This window comes from Neofelis nebulosa, chromosome 15 (genome assembly GCF_028018385.1).
Source record: "Neofelis nebulosa isolate mNeoNeb1 chromosome 15, mNeoNeb1.pri, whole genome shotgun sequence".
NCBI lineage: Eukaryota > Metazoa > Chordata > Mammalia > Carnivora > Felidae > Neofelis > Neofelis nebulosa.
The window spans coordinates 4976041-4992631 of NC_080796.1; the positions used below are offsets into that span (position 1 = coordinate 4976041).

General features: G+C 39.3%; 1 protein-coding gene across 1 annotated transcript in view; it reads right to left on the reverse strand.

Annotated features, from left to right (window-relative positions):
* The window catches only part of LOC131496465 (ankyrin repeat domain-containing protein 26-like), a 97763-nt gene that overhangs the window by 74816 nt on the left and 6356 nt on the right, over positions 1-16591 (reverse strand). The window contains exons 3-5 of the mRNA XM_058702024.1: positions 12295-12424; positions 11925-11986; positions 6082-6248 (exon numbers count right to left, since the gene is read on the reverse strand). Coding sequence (XP_058558007.1) covers positions 6082-6248; positions 11925-11986; positions 12295-12424 — 359 coding nt within the window. The remainder of the gene's footprint in view (positions 1-6081; positions 6249-11924; positions 11987-12294; positions 12425-16591) is intronic.

The window sequence follows — 16591 nt, forward strand, 5'->3', positions numbered from 1 at the left end:
TGACTTATATGTGGAATTAAGAAAAAAATGCGTGAAAAACAGAACAGACTGGTGGTTGCCGGGGTTAGGAGGCTTTGAGAAATGGGTAGATATTGGTCAAAGGGTACAAACTACCTGTTACAAGATTAATACATTCTGGGGATTTAATGTGCAGGATGGTGATTACAGTGAACAATACTGTATCCTATCATTGGAAAGTTGCTACAAGACTAGATCATCACAAACAAGAAATGATATTTATGTGAGATGATGGAAGTATTAACACTATTGTGGTAAGCATTTGACAATATAAAAGTGTATCAAATTAATACAGGTACACCTTACAGTTACACAGATGTGTGTTACTTATATCTCATAAATCTGGAAAAACTTCAAAAATTCAAAAGTACTCATATGTCATTATCTATCGCTCAAAAATAAAAATCATCGGATTAGTTATGCTTTTGTTTAAAAAAAAATGGTTTGCGGCGCCCGGATGGCTCAGTTCATTAAGTGTATGACTTTGGCTCAGTTTGTGATCTAAGGGTTTGTGGCTTCGAGCCCCACATCGGGCTGTGTGCTGACAGCCCAGAGTCTGGAGCCTGATTTGGAATCTTTGTCTCCCCCTCTCTCTGCCCCTCCCCAACTCTCACTTTGTCTCTCTCCAAATGAATAAACATTAAAAAAATTTTAAAAAATGATTTGTTAACTTTTGTATACTTTTAGCCTAATATCTAATCCTAATAGAAAAAAATGGGGGATTCCCCAAAAAGAAAATTATAATTCTGTTTTCATGGACTAAATGCATGCAACAGAATATTATTACCATACAGCTATGTACATTTCCAAAAAATAATGAAATTTCCCACAGATTATTTAGGACTTAAACATGAGCCCCGAAGAGCACCAAAAACAAAAACAAAACTAACAATTGTTTTTTTTTTTCAAAAAAAACTGTTATACAGATAACTTTTCTCATGGAAATAACATCCAAGAAAAGAAGAATCTTTCTGAAAGCAATTATCAAACAATTCCTCTTGACTCAAACTTCAAAAATGAATCTGTAATTATAGAATTTGAAATAGCTTTCATTTTGAACCCAGTCAATAGAAGCAACCTTTAAGTAGAAAACATCTGGTGAAAGCCACCTCAAACTTAGAAAAAACAAAACAAAACAAAACAAAACAAAAAGAAACCCTAACACGTAGCTATGGTAACAAGAAGCCACCAGAATCAGTTTTAAATGTGTTAATCAATGTGCACCAGCCCTACTCACCAACCAATCCATTTCAGCTCCTTCCTTCTGAAAGACAGCGAATAAAGGACAAAAATCACTCCAATACACATGCTTCAGCGTGCCAACCAATCCACAACAGTCTCACCCAAATAAGCATGGTGCTTCAGATGATGACAAACCATTTAATTTTCTGAAAGTTCCCCAATCCTTAAACTCCACTCTTCCCCAAACCCTGTATAAGAATAGCAGACTGCTCTGTTAGAAAAGACTACACCTAACCAGCATAGCTCGCTCTTATTTGGAAGTGATCAATTCCAACTTCATCTTTTTATTTCAGATATTGAGGGTTCATAATCCTTTGGCAAGAATTTTTAAAGTCCTATAAAAAATTGCCACCATATTTTAGTTTCCTTAATAAATATAAAGGAAGTTTGCTATTCCTTTGATACATTTCACCATAATGAAAACTAACATAAATACAACTAAAAGAATAAGTAGCAAGTAAACACAATATTGAGTCCCCCAAAATCCAAAAACTGTATATAACTGGCAGGTTTAGTTGTCAGAATGAACCCACGCCAAACTTTGTCAAAGTGGGGACTAGTATTAGGTTAAAAAAATTACACACAAGTTAAACTCCGTTCACTCAGTAAACATTATTGAATAAGTACTATATAGACTAGAACATTTTCTAGGCATTGGGGACATGGCAATGAACAGATAACAATCCTACTCATGAGTGAAGTAAACATACAATAACAATAAGCTACACAGGCAAAATATACAGTATTAGAGGAGAAAAACTAAAGCAGAGAAATCACATTTGATGTGTTATAGTTGAAGTACTAGTCAGGATGGCCAAGAAAGGCCGTGCTGAGAAAGTGACTTTTAAGCAAAAACCTGAAAGGAAAAACAAACAACAAAGGAAAAATCAAGCCATGAGGTATCTGAGGGAAAGCATTCCAGACAGAGTCAACAGCAAGTACAGAAGTTATGTCCAAAGTACTTAAAGAGTAGTGAGAAATCAGTATGGCTGGACAGAATGAAAGGGGTAGAAAAGAGTTCAAATCAGAGAGAGAGAAGGAGACACCTGATCATATACAGGCCTTGTCGGCATTAGGAAGAGTTTGGGCATGTACTCTGAGTGAAATGGGAGGCAATTCGGCTTGGAGCAGAGGAAGGACACAATCCGACTTATGTTTTACTAGATCCAATGTGTTTAGAATTAACAGAAATCGGAAAAACAAAAGGAAGAAACAAACAGACAAGAAGACCATTTAGTTACCTATTACACCAATATAAACAACAGATGACAGTCTATTGGTCATGGAAGATGTGTTTGGATTCTGGATATATTTGAAGGAAGACGTGACAAGATTTGCTGACAGATGAGATGTGATGTGTATGAAAAAGAAAAAGAAAATAGAAGGAAAAAGTGAAAGGAAAAGAAAAAAAGACAGGAGTCAAAGATGACACCAAGTTTTTTAGCAGAGCAACTCATAGAACTGTTATTAACTCAATTAGGAAAGACATGAAAGGCAAATATTAAGAAGGAATATCAGGAGTTCAATTTGGGACATGTTAAGTTTGCAATAGCTATCCAGAAAAAGATATCAAGTAGGCAGTTTGATATGCGGGCCTGGAATTATGGAGAGAGATCCGGGATGGAGATATAAACTTGAGGATCATTAGAATATACAAGATAGTAAAAGTCAAGAGAAGGAAAATCAAAGGCAAATTCCTGGAAGACATCAATGGGTTAAAAGGTGGGGGACGAGAAGAAACAAGCAAATCAGGCTGAGGTGTACAGACTAGAAAGGCAGCGGGAAAATCAGGTGAGTGAGTGATATCCTACAAGCAACATGGAGACAGAATTTTGGAGGAGAGAGTTTTCCATTGGGTCAAATATTGCTGAAAGGTTAAGTAAAATGAGATGTATGAAAATATGTTTAGATTTATTAAAGTGAAAATCGGTGGTAACCTTGAAAAAACAATTCTGGAGGAGAGGGAAAATTGCTACAATGAATTCAAGAGTGGATGGGAGGGAGGGAAATCAGGATCAAAGAGTGAAGAAGGCTCTTGAAGGATTTCGTAGCTAAGCGGAATGGTCATGGTTGATCTAATTTTCTATTATTGCTGTAGTTTTCAATTGTTACATAATGATTAGGTAGTATTTTTGTAATATTTGGAAGTCTTAAAAATTGCATATATGTAACAGTAGTTTTTTGTTTTTTTGTTTTTTGTTTTTTTTTTTTTTTTTTTTTTTTGCTTTTTTGAAATACCAGACCAAGGTACTAAATAACTCACAAAATTATACACTGAGAAGACTCCTTAAAAATTTTCTAGATATATGATATTATATAAGCTGATTACCATTTTTCTCATGCTTAGAAAGACCACAGAAAAACTAAGTTTCAAGGGCAGTATTTCATGCTTGATAAAAATTATTGAACTCTAAGGGCACCTGGGTGGCCCAGTCCTCGAAACATCCATCCCTTGATTTTGGCTCAGGTCATGATCTCTATGTTCTCTAGCATCGAGTTCTGCACTGACAGCATGGAGCCTCCTTGGGATTCTCTCTCTCCCTCTCTCTTTGCTCGTCCCCCACTCATGTGTTCATGCTCGCTCTATCTCTCTCTCTCAAAATAAACAAACATTTTTAAAAAGTCACCCAACTCTAGGATATTTTATACTATCCAAAGTAATGAGTCACATTAAAATTTTATACACAGAAGAAAAGGGGTTGGGAATGCAGAAAATAGTCCTACTTTGTAAACTGAATTGTCACAAATTGTATAACATGAAGGTACTGTTGAAAAATTTGGTGTGTTAGGGGCACCTGGGTGGCTCAGTCGGTTAGGCGTCCGACTTCAGTTCAGGTCACGATCTCGCAGTCCGTGAGTTCGAGCCCCGTGTCAGGCTCTGGGCTGATGGCTCGGAGCCTGGAGCCTGCTTCCGATTCTGTGTCTCCCTCTCTCTCTGCCCCTCCCCCGTTCATGCTCTGTCTCTCTCTGTCTCAAAAATAAATAAAAACATTTAAAAAAAATTAAAAAAATAAAAATAAAAAAAGTTTAAAAAAAAATAAATAAATAAAAAAGAAAAATTTGGTGTGGTTCATGTTGAAATATATTCTCTACAAAGGCAGGATAATGGCATGCAAGCAAGGTACCTTTATAAAACGATTCATTGCATTACCAGCATCTTGGTTTATAGCACAGGGGTCATGAAATGTTTATATAGAATATGAGACATGTTGCCACATGAATCCTCTTGACAATAATCAGATTAATTTGAGGGTCCAACGTTGGAGCACTCATGCACTGGGAAACAAAACCAAAAATCTAAGAACTAGGAATTTTGTTGGTAGACTGCCAGTGTAGCAGGGAACTTCTGTTTGCAATTCAGTAGATATTAAAAGTATTCTAACAAAATGTGCATAAGACATGACACCAAACCAAACCAAATGCTTTAAATATACTTTGTTAAACCATCAGTACACATAGACCTAAAATCATTTTTTATTTTTTATTTTTTTTATCGTTTATTTATTTTTGAGACAGAGAGAGACAGAGCATGAACGGGGGAGGGTCAGAGAGAGGAAGACACAGAATCTGAAACAGGTTCCAGGCTCTGAGCTGTCAGCACAGAGCCCAACGCGGGGCTTTAACTCTCGGACCGCGAGATCATGACCTGAGCCGAAGTCGGCCACTTAACCCACTGAGCCACCCAGGCGCCCCTAAATTCATTTTTTAAAATGGTCACATGCCCCATTACTTTATAGAAGTGAAACTTTACTTCCTTATTAATGAATTGATATTTAGCCTATCTCTGGGGCACCTAGGTGGCTCAGTCTGGTGAGCATCTGCCTGTTGATGTTGGTTCAGGTCATGATCTTGTAGTCGTGAGATCGAGCCCTGTGTTGGCCTCTGCACTGTTAACGTGGAGTCTGCTTGGGATTCTCTCTCTGTCCCTGTCTCTGCTCCCCCTCGATGCTTGGGCTCCCGAGTGTGCACATTCTCTGTCTGTCTCTCAAAATAAGTCAATAAACATTTAGACAATCTCCACATGTTTGATATGGGAATGCTATAATAAATATCCTTCACATATACATGTAACATATTTATATAAGTAACCTTAATATATCTGTTCTATTTTGTATATGTAATAATATATAATAAATGCCCTTAGAGTGTGGTGTGTGTGTGTGTGTGTGTGTGTGTGTGTGTGTTTGCACGTGCAGGAGCATGTGCTTGCTTATAGAAATCACGTATTTCAGAAGGACCCAGTCCTGGCAATGAAACCATTAGAATAAACGGATGACCTACCTGAAATATTTTTCTCACGTTATATTATTTATTTCTGACAGTGACAGAGACAGAACACAAGCAGGGGAGGGGCAGAGAAAGAGGGAGACACAGAATCTGAAGCAGGCTCCAGGCTCTGCTCTGTTAGCACAGAACGTGATGCAAGGCTCAAGCTCGTGAAGTGCAAGATAATGACCTGAGCCAAAGTTGGATGTTTACCTATCGGTGCCATCCAGGTGCCCGACATATTTGAAATTTTGAAATACACTGCTAAATCACCTTTCAGAAAGGAGTTACCAATTTCATCCAGCCACAGGGTCTAAGAAGGTCATTTTCCTCACATTTCCTAACTTGGGTTATTTTTTAAAATAAAATATTATTACTATGACTGCAAAAATCACTATCTCACTGGTATTTACATTTTTCTCATTAGCACGTAGGATGAAATATTTCCACGAAAAATACAAAATTTGTTCATCATGAACATTAACTCAAACTAGGAAAGTTTGTTGCATAGGAAAATAACAATTACCTACTATTTAAATATTGCTATAGGCTTACCTATCAGAATCTTTATTTTCTGTAATAGGCAATTGATGGTTATCAGTTTTTCCATTCTGTCTTTGTGGAATTAATCCAGCAGCCGCAGCATCATGTATGTTTTCTGATACTTCTATGTCACTTCCTCTGTGCTTCTTTTTTTCTTCAACCTTTAATGGAACTTGATACTAAAGGTAATTGTTACTTTAGTCAATAAAAAGAAATTTTTTTCATTAACTTTATCAGTTGACACTTAGTTTGTCATAAATTCAATGGAGGAAAATATTTTGTGTTTACTTTATCATTACAAGTAATTGTAATTTTTATAAACTCGGCTTCATTTCTGATGGAATTTAAAAAAAGCAGAAGTTACCAAAATTTCTAAAAGGGCTTTCTTAATTTTGTACTCTTATTCATATCCACACGTTGCTACTGAGAATTCCCCACCCACCCCCACCCCATCTGACCAAAAGATACAAAGAAATAAAAAGACAAGAGACAAAATTTGTCCTTTTCTATCCTTACCACCTGGGTTTAACACAACAGCCAGATTTAAAACATGTGACATGGAGGTGCTCCTGTAACAATACCAGGAAGCTTTCCCCTTTCTGCATGGAGCTATTCTTTCCCTGAATGCCTTTTACAATTCTTTTTCTTTTGGAACTTAAGGTTCTCAAAAAAAGTGACAGTGTCCCCTAAATTTATGAACCAAAGTTTGCCACAACACAAAAGGAACAAAGTGAAATGGACGTTAGGGTGGAATTCTGTGAAATTAGTAATGCTCTCCAAATCTCACATTCAATAACCATAAAACTTTATAGGGAGAGGGTATAAAAGTAATGATCACCTTTAATCCCATTTGCTACTGATAATGCGAGTAAAACTCAAAAAAGTTAAACGATTTGTCCCAAGTTCCTAAAGTGTCATTAGCTAGCATTTTATGGCACCAAAAGAGACGGTATAATTCTTGAATGCTGAATCAGAGAAATGACCACAAATTCATTAAATTAGTCAGATGCACGAAAAGTGTGACTTTGGCACAGTAAATTAATACCTTGATAAGGGACAAGGAGATTAGCTACTTATTCTTTTTAAAGGAGGGTATCTCTAGGTTTTGTCTAAATAGACAAAGTCCACACATCTCAAAACTCAGTTTTCTCCCTTAGAGTTAAATACTGAAGGTTTGCTGAAGGCTTATGCTACCTACATGGTAAAAATCATACAGGCCAAAAGGTATCATACGCTATTGAACATAAAGTGAAGGTTTGACTCAACAGAAACATCTGAGAATGAGATTAAAAAATGTGAAAAAAGGGGTGATAACACAAATCGCTGTTATTAAGCCTATCTCAAAGGGGTCATGTTGAAATTCTAAGTTCCAAGATTTTGAGTAAAGCAGACAAGACTGCCTATATTTGTGGGCAATAAGCTTAGGAATTCCCTGAGCCTGCACTGATGGGTTAACCAGGCATAGAAAATTACAAAGCCATAGGATGCTCACACCCAAGTTTGGGTAAACAATATTAGGTATCTAGGTATAGAGAGGGCGGGGCAAAGTCTCCAAGACCAAGGTGTGAGAGGTAAACAAGATTAGATATTCAGGAGGACACACTCCCCAATTTAGTACTATGGCAGAAAGCTGCTTTCCAGGAAGGAAGGACCAAATGAGGTAAACAGGTAAGTAGGGCTATAGGCTGTAGGCTGCAGGGTGAAGATGCCCAGAGGGGAGCTAATTAGCAAAAGAAAGGTGCCTTGTGGATCCTGAGGTAGCATCTGTCTTCTCCCCTAGACTAGCTAAGATAAACAGAGAAGCTGCCTCAGGTCAGCTGTTAACAACCATCTACCAGGCACCAGGATTTTGTTTTATATTGACCCTAACACCTAACACCCTATATCTTGAAACCCCCTTTCCCTCATGCCCATGAGTTCATGTTCACAGATTGATTTTCTCTTTGTGCACGTCCATCACCATGTTTGGAAGCCTTCTGATCCTATTAAAAACAGAGCAAGGACCCTTAATCCGGGCTCCTGTGTTCTCCGGGACATTAGCTGTCTCTCCCATTGTAATCCTGCATCCCACTGCTGTCTTGCTAGACAAGCAAGAACCCTAGACCCAGAGTCTACAGACACATACTGAAGCAATACATAGATTGCTTTAGCTGGGAATGTGTTTGTATTCCTTCTCTTAGTTATTGCTTCTTTCTCATTTTATTGTTTATGGAAAGGCAATTTATATTTAAGCCAATATATTAACAAAAACAACAACCTGGAGATAATTATGTTTTTTAAGCAGTTTCTTTATGGTTATTCTGGTTCGTGAGGTCACATGGTACTTATATAGCTAAGCTAATTTCCCAGTTCTTATACTACCTGGAAGACTGACACAGAAACTTTAAGGTAAACAAATCACAAGAATGTTTCCCTGAACTCCTATTTGTTAGATAGCAGAAATAATCTATTTCCAGACACAATTACTTATTTAGACAATTCCATTGTATGCACACTCTTGTTCTCTTGAGTGGAAAATCAGAATCGATCAGATAATTGCTAAAGAGAAAAAAAAAAAAAACAAGAGTAACAGCAAGGCGGACCTCCTTCTTTTTTGGAGGTTGAACTTTCTCTCTTTCCAAAGACAGGAACTCTACTTGAGACATGCCTATCTCATTCTTAAACCTTTGCATATCTTGATGTAATTCTTCACTTAGATGTACTTCAGATGCTGGAAAACTAGATGCTGAAAAAGAACTCACAATTTCTAATTCAGAATCAGTACTTTTACAGTTATGATTACTGTCATTCTCTGCATATAATGGCTTCTGGAAAAAAGTCTTGTACTGGTTTTGTTTTCTCGTGTTTGTGACATCACAAATATCATGCTTTTTTGTCTGAACCATGTGCTTCATCACATCGCAGCAGGCAAGCCACAAATGAAAAAGGCTCTCTGAATCACTAGACTGAGGTCTAATTTACAATCGGTGGTATTTTGGTCCATATTTTTTGCCATTTGCATGTCAAACTCTCTTGGCCTTCTTTCACTTTAAATGTAACTAGTGGGTTCCTTGCTTTTTTATTTTCTATATCATTTTAAAAATCCTCATTGTTGTTAAAAAGGTGCTCAATGTCTGGTTTGTTCTCATTTCCATAGTCTGATTTACTTACTTTCTTTCTTTTATTTGAAATTTATTGTCAAATTGGTTTCCATATAACACCCAGTGTTCATCCCAACAGGTGCCCTCCTCAATGCCCATCACCCAGCCTCCCCTCCTTCCCATCCCCCATCAATCCTCAATTTATTCTCAGTTTGTAAGAGTCTCTTATGGTTTGGCTCTCTCCCTCTTTCAGGTTGTTTTTTTTTTTTTCACTTCCCCTCCCCCATGGTCTTCTGTTAAATTTCTCAGGATCCACAAAAGAGTGAAAACGTATGGTATCTATCTTTCTCTGTATGACTTATTTCACTTAGCATCACACTCTCCAGTTCCATCCATGTTGCTACAAAAGGCCATATTTCATTCTTTCTCATGGCCAAGTAGTATTCCATTGTGTATATAAAGCACAATTTCTTTATCCATTCGTCGGGTGATGGACATTTAGACTCTTTCCATAAATTTGGTGATTGTTGAAAGTGCTGCTATAAACATTGGGGCACAAGTGCCCCTACACATCAGCACTCCTGTATCCCTTGGGTAAATTCCTAGCAGTGCTATTGCTGGGTCATAGGTTAGGTCTATTTTTCATTTGTTGAGGAACCTTCACACTGTTTTCCAGAGTGGCTGCACCAGTTTGCATTCCCACCAACAATGCAAGAGGGTTCTTGTTTCTCCACATCCTCCCCAGCATCCATAGTCTCCTGATTTGATCATTTAGCCACTCTTGACTGGTGTGAGGTGGTATCTCAGTGTGGTTTTGATTTATATGTCCCGGATGATTTGCTTTCATTTAAAGAAAGCTTAGAAGATGACTGGAAAGCATATTCTGGGGACGCAGAGTATGAATGAGAGAGAATGACATTTTCAAGACTAGGCTCTTTTTGTTCAGGAAATGCCTGAAATACTACCGAGACAGACACTCCAAATGCATCTTATTCCTCACAATCAAGTACAGTATTTGTCCAATTCGAAGGTATTTCCTTTCAGTTGGATCCTCCTTAGAGTGACCCCGTGGTGGTTCTTCTTCAAGATGAGTAGGAATGCTGTATTGTTAACAAATTTCACCAAACTTCAGCTTTCACTCACTGGTGATGAGTTTTAAGCTATTTTTCCAGTCTAATTTGCCTCATTTGATCCACATTTCCTCAAAGTTTTGCATAGAAGCATGTCTTAAATATAGACATATATCATGCTCCCTATCACATTCCTTATTCATTTCTGGTCCTTGAGTCATTCTCTGCAGTTGCAAAAACGGATGGTAATTTCCTTGTTTTGATTTTCACATGTCTTTTCTGCCAGGATACATGTTTGTAAAAACACCTTGTCCTTAAGTAATCAAGTACGGACAAAGAAAAATGAGAAAATAATTACAATTGTACTGTTAACTTTCTTCATCTATGTTTAGCTGTTCCCAAGTCACTGGATTGTAACTTCCTGTAAGAAGTGAAAACTAACTTGCCTTAGCCTAAGACAGAAGAAAAATATGAACTCATAAACTTAAGCTTGTCAGTTTTTGGAACTAAACAATTCATTACGTGTTAAATCGACCAAAAAATAAGTTAGATGATTTTTACTGTTACAAACCTTAAAAACTATTTAGCTTACCATCCCTTATAACGAGCACTAAGGTGTATTTGAGTACTTTTTAAAGATTAATAACTAGAGAATTAGAAAACTTTAAATTATTAGCAGCCAAATCAATTAATATCAAAGAGAAAGAAATATGCTGGCAGTGTGAATCAGCTTAAGATTCTCTCTCTCACCCTGCCCTCACTTACCCACGTGCTCTGTCCTCACTCTCTCTCTCAAAAGTAAGAATTAATAGAAAAAGAAACCATAAGCAACAGAAAATACATTTACATGATGGTACTCTATTTATTGAAAAAATTTGTGTGTAAGTTGATTCCCACAGTACAAACCCACATGGTTCAAGGGTCAACTGTATACCTATATGATGTCTCCTCTAAGAGATTACCAGAACTTAACATAGTGTCAAATTAGAAAATCAAAAACCCATTCCTACTTTCCCATTCTTTTCTGGACCCTACGACCATTTTATTGGCCTTCAGACATCTTCACATTTAAAACAAATATTCTTGGGGGGTCTGGGTGACTTAGTCGATTAGGTGCCCAACTTTGGCTCAGCACATGTTCTCACAGTTCATGAGTTCAAGTCCTGCATTGGGCTCTTTGCTCTCAGTGCAGAGCCTACTTCGGATCTTCTGTCCCCCCACCCCACTCTCAACAATAAACAAACATTCACCAAACAAAGTATCCTCAATATTTAGTAAGTCACTAAAAGCCACTGTGATCATTTTGTCTTCTATTTCTATAGCACCCTTTACAGGTTACAAAACGTTGCCACATTTGTTCATTACGCATAACCAAGAGGTGGGTATTGGTGCCATTTTTAGGAAGGAGGTCATTGACCTTGAGGCAAGTTTTTCCAAGATCCCACAGCTAGGAAGTGACGGAACCAAGATGCTAGCATGTCTTTGATTTCAAATACAGTGCTTGTAGCATTATGCATCAGCAGCCTGGGCCTAAGAGATCAGGACTTTTTTACCTCCTTCCAAAGTTGTCATCATTACTTTACTTATATCACTACAAGTATGACTGCGATGTTATTTTAATCATTCAAAAGTCAAAGTCAAAGCATCTCTTGGATGTTTTAACATCGCTCCATGACTATACTTAAAAATAAGCAGAAGAAAGTACCTCAGGAAGAGAAGGTGATTCTACATCTTCCTCTTCTCCTAATTCTAATGCTGACATGATATCTACAGAATAGGGTCACAGATAAATTAATGAAAACATGTGTTACTATGAATTATAAACACATACACAAGTCTATCTCCATTCATGAATATTTCAATAAAATAAAAGCAATAGCAGAAAAGATGTTCAGGGGGTTCAAGATTTTCTGGAAGTAAAAGGGGGTAGTACTTGGGATACTTCTAAAGAAAGATAGCAACAGAAAAATACCTTCACTAAAAAAGGATAATATATTTGGAACTACATACTTTCATATTTTTTTCAACTAGAATTTAATCATAGGAAAACAACTCACAGAGATTCACTAGCTTACCACTTCTGTCATTTTTATGCACTCCACCAGCAGAAGTCAAACTGCCATTAACTGTTTGCTCTGGTGGCACATTTTCAATAATACCAACACCATCTTCCTTTGCTTCCGTTGCTGACTTTGCTGTTCCTTCCTAGAAAAACAGCACAAAACAAAAACCCAACTTCAGAAAAATATCACATTAATTCATTTGGTCACACACTCACCCACTCAGAAAGACAGGCACATCCTGTATCTGTCAAGTCATAGCCACGATCCGGGGCAGAGCGGGAAACAGAAATAAAACACAGAGTCTGTTCTATATGCTAGTAGCGGTAGAGATGCATGAAAACAGGTAAGGACAGAAAAATACCATCCACTAGTTCTGCAAGGGAAGTGAATAACATACAGTGAAGGCACAAAGGAGGAAACACTTACATTTGGGAAGCTCAGCAAACACTGGGAAGATAGGGCTGTATCTTAAAAGACACACAAAGTGCACAGGGAGGGTGTGAAGGGCATTCTAGAAGGAGCAAAAGGATCAAGTATGAAATAACATAGTAAGTGACAACAACTATGCGATATGGCAAAACAGGAACAGAGTTATTGGCAATGGGATAGATAGAGATTACTGGAACATGAGGACGAAACAAAAAAAAAAGGGGGGGAGCAGTGTTATGCTAGAACATGAATTTTCTCCTTCAGATAATGGGGATCCATTGAATAAGCAGAAGAATGACATTGTCACAAGTATATTTTAGAAAGGTCACTCTGGAAGCAATGTAGGAGGAATGTCAAGGAAGCAAATCCAGAAGAGTACTGCAAAATTATAGGTGAGAGACTGAATTACAGGACTAACATATGAAAAATGGTAAGCAGGTACAAACTATCGAATGTGGTGAGTGACAGCATGTGGTCATTTCAGGGAAGTTCGGAGTCCAGGACTTTTCCTGTTTCAGGGATGCTATTTATCAGACTAGGGAACACAAATGACAGAACAGATTACAAAGAGTCAGGAAAGAGGAAAGGGAAAGCATCAGAAACAATGTCTTTAAACTAGGGCGTATTAAATTTAAAGTACCCAGGGGACGTAGGAAGAACATGTTAGGGCCGCCTGAATGCCTCAGTCAGTTAGCACCTGACTCTTGATTTTGGCTCCGGGCATGATCTCACAGTTCATGGGTTCAAGCCCCCCATCTGGTTCTGCGCTGACAGTGCAGGGTCTGCTTGGGATTTTCTCTCTCTCCCTCTGTCTCTCTGCCCCTCCCCACTGGTGCTCTCTCTGTCTCTCTCTCCAATTAATAAATGAATAAACTTTAAGAAAAGAAAAAGACAGAAAATTCAGATCAATACAGTCCAAGTAAGAAAAAAGCCCATCATAAATATCTATAAAACATATTAAACTGATATAATGCAAACCTACACAGAACTCTGAAGTTGTGAAAAGGAAAGTAAAAGGAGGCGGGAGGAGTTAAGATGGCAGAGGAGGGGGATCAGAATTTCCCTTGTCCCTCAAACACAGCAGTATTGAGGTCACAACACTCGGAATACCAGGAGTACAGGCTGCAGAGGGACAGAAAAATCTCCACAGGTGCAAACAGACAGCTTGGCGGGAGGACAGAAGGGTGTGTATGCGAATTGGGAGACATAAAATGGGCAGCACAGGCATGGAGTGGGGGAAGCCCTTTGGTGGAGAAACCAAAGGAAGATAGAGAGAGGGGCTGCGGGAAGTGCATTTGGATATGAGAAAGCCTGTCTGGACCACAGACCAAGGAGAGGTCCAGAGAGCCAGTTTCTACTTTGCAAAACAGCCTTAGAGGCTAAAAAACAGAATTTTCAAGGTTGCCAGACTTTCTCTAGAAAAGAGCTACCACCTCCCATGCCTGGTGGGGAGGGAGCCGCCCCTAGGCTTGGTAGCAATCTCAGGGCTACCCTGGGAGAGAACACCTTGAGTATGGTGGAAAGGGGAGGTATTGCCCTGCCCAAGGGAAAAAGACCCTGCAGGCACGAGCCAGAGGCCCTCTGTCCACTGCACAGAGTGGCGCTACTCCAGAACCAGGTCCGAGCAAAGCGGGATCCTACAGGGTTTTGAATCCCAACTCAGTGCTCAGGGAGCACAGGAGACTGTGCAGCAAGGCAAGCCGGCCCCCCAGGCTATTCCGTGAGGACGGCCTGAACAGTGAGTTTTGAGACACCTCGTGTGGGCAGGAGAGATTGGGGTGTCGCCATTTCTCTCCCCATGACCTACATCGTGGGGCTTCAGGGAACGGACAGTGAGCCTCAGTGGAGGCAGGCCCATTACACCAAACCCTGCCTCTCTGTGCCTGGTAACTGCTTCTCTATGGGAGTGACACTGACACTGATGGGACCAGACAGCCCCTCCCCTACACCAGCACAGCCACCAGTCCCAGGCACCAACAGACAACTCTCCTCTGGTTTCGTATCTGAGTTTGTTTGTTTTCATTTGAATTATTGTTCTTTTCATCTTTTCTTTTTTAATGTTTATTTCTTCATTTTGAGAGAGAGAGTGAGTGATCAAGCAGGAGAGGTACAGAGAGAGGGAGAGAGAGACAGAATCCGAGCAGGATCCATGCTCTCACTGCAGAGGCTGGTGGGGGTATCGAACCCACCAACAGCGACAACATGACCTGAGCCAAATTCAAGAGTCGGACACTTCATCAAATGAGCCGCCCAGGCGCCCATCTTTTCTTTCCTTTTCTGTCCCTTTCTCCTCTTTTTCCCTTTTTTGTCTTTCTACTCTCCTCTTTCCTCTTCTCCCGTTGGAATCAGCCTAGTAGTCTCGAGTTGATTTTCAGTCAAAGCTAATTATATATATTTTTTTTCTCTTTGTTCCTCTGTTCTGATTGTTTGTTTGTTTGATCGGGCATTTTCTCCATACCTTTCCAGATCTCCTTCTTCCTTTTCCTCCTTCTCTTTCTGCATGAAGCCCTAGAGCTCCTTTGAGTCACTGCCTGGTCTTTTTTCCCACTCCTGTCATTTCTCGCTTTGTTTGGGCTAAGGATTCTTCACCACCCTCTTCTCCTTTTTCCCAAGATTACATCAACAACCAAATCAAAGCACACCGGGTGGAAGGCCCAAACTACCACTCCAAGTAGTGTGAGAAGCAAGCAAAGATGCACCAAAAGAGTGCACACAACACACTCCAAAAACACTCGTTCGACTGCCAGGCCCTGGACAGTGTATGACCCCTTTTTATTATAGTAGTACTCACAGGTGTGGGACACAGAACAAGCTATTACAACACATAAAGGACAAGAAACTAGCCAAAACGACAAAACGGAAGAATTCTCCTCAAAAACAATTCCAGGAAGAAAGGACAGCCAGAGAAGTGCTCAAAAGAGACAGAAACAATATATCTGATCAAGTTTTTGGAACTGTCACGTTGAATGCTGAAAACGAAATGTTGTCAAGGAGATACAAAATAAATGGGATGCAGTGACAGCAAGGATGGGAGAAGCAGAAGAGAGAATCGGTGAAACAGAAGATACAATTGTGGACAAAGATGAAGCAGAGAAAGGAAAGAAAGGAAATTACTAGACCACGAGGCAGGTACTAGAGATCTAATTGACTCGGTGAGATGAAATAACAGCCACATCATAGGGGTCCCAGAAGAAGAAGAGTGAGAGAAAGGGGCAGAAGGTTTATTTGAACAACTTGTAGCTGAGAGCTTCCCTCATCTGGGGAAGGAAACAGGCATCCAAGTCCTGGCGGCACAGAGAATTCCCTTCCAAATCAACAAAACCCGGTCAACACCACGACATGTCATAGCGAAACTGGAAAAATACAAAGATCAAGAGAGAATTCTGAAAGCAGCTAGGGACAAACGGGGCTTAATCTGCAAGGGAAGACACATAAGGGTAGCAGCAGACCTGTCCAATGAAACTTGGCAGGGCAGAAGGGAGGGGTAGGAAACAGTCAATGTGTTGAACAGGAACATATGCAGCGAAGAACGCTTTCCCCAGCAAGGCTGTCATATGAATAGAAAGAGAGAGAAAGGCTTCCCCAGACAAACAACACCTCATGGAGTTCATGACCACTAAACCAGCCCTGCAGGAGATCCTAAGGGGCGACTCTGTGAGTGGAAAGCAGCAGAACCAACAAAGGACCAGAGGCCTCACCAAAAGCATGAAACCTTCAGATAACACAATGACACTAAATCCATATCTTTCACTAATCACTCTGAATGTCAATGGACTCAATGCCCCCATCAAAAGACACAGGGAATCAGAATGGATAAGACACAAAACAAAACCAAAGAATAAGATCCATCTATATGCTGTCAACAAGACACTGATTTTAG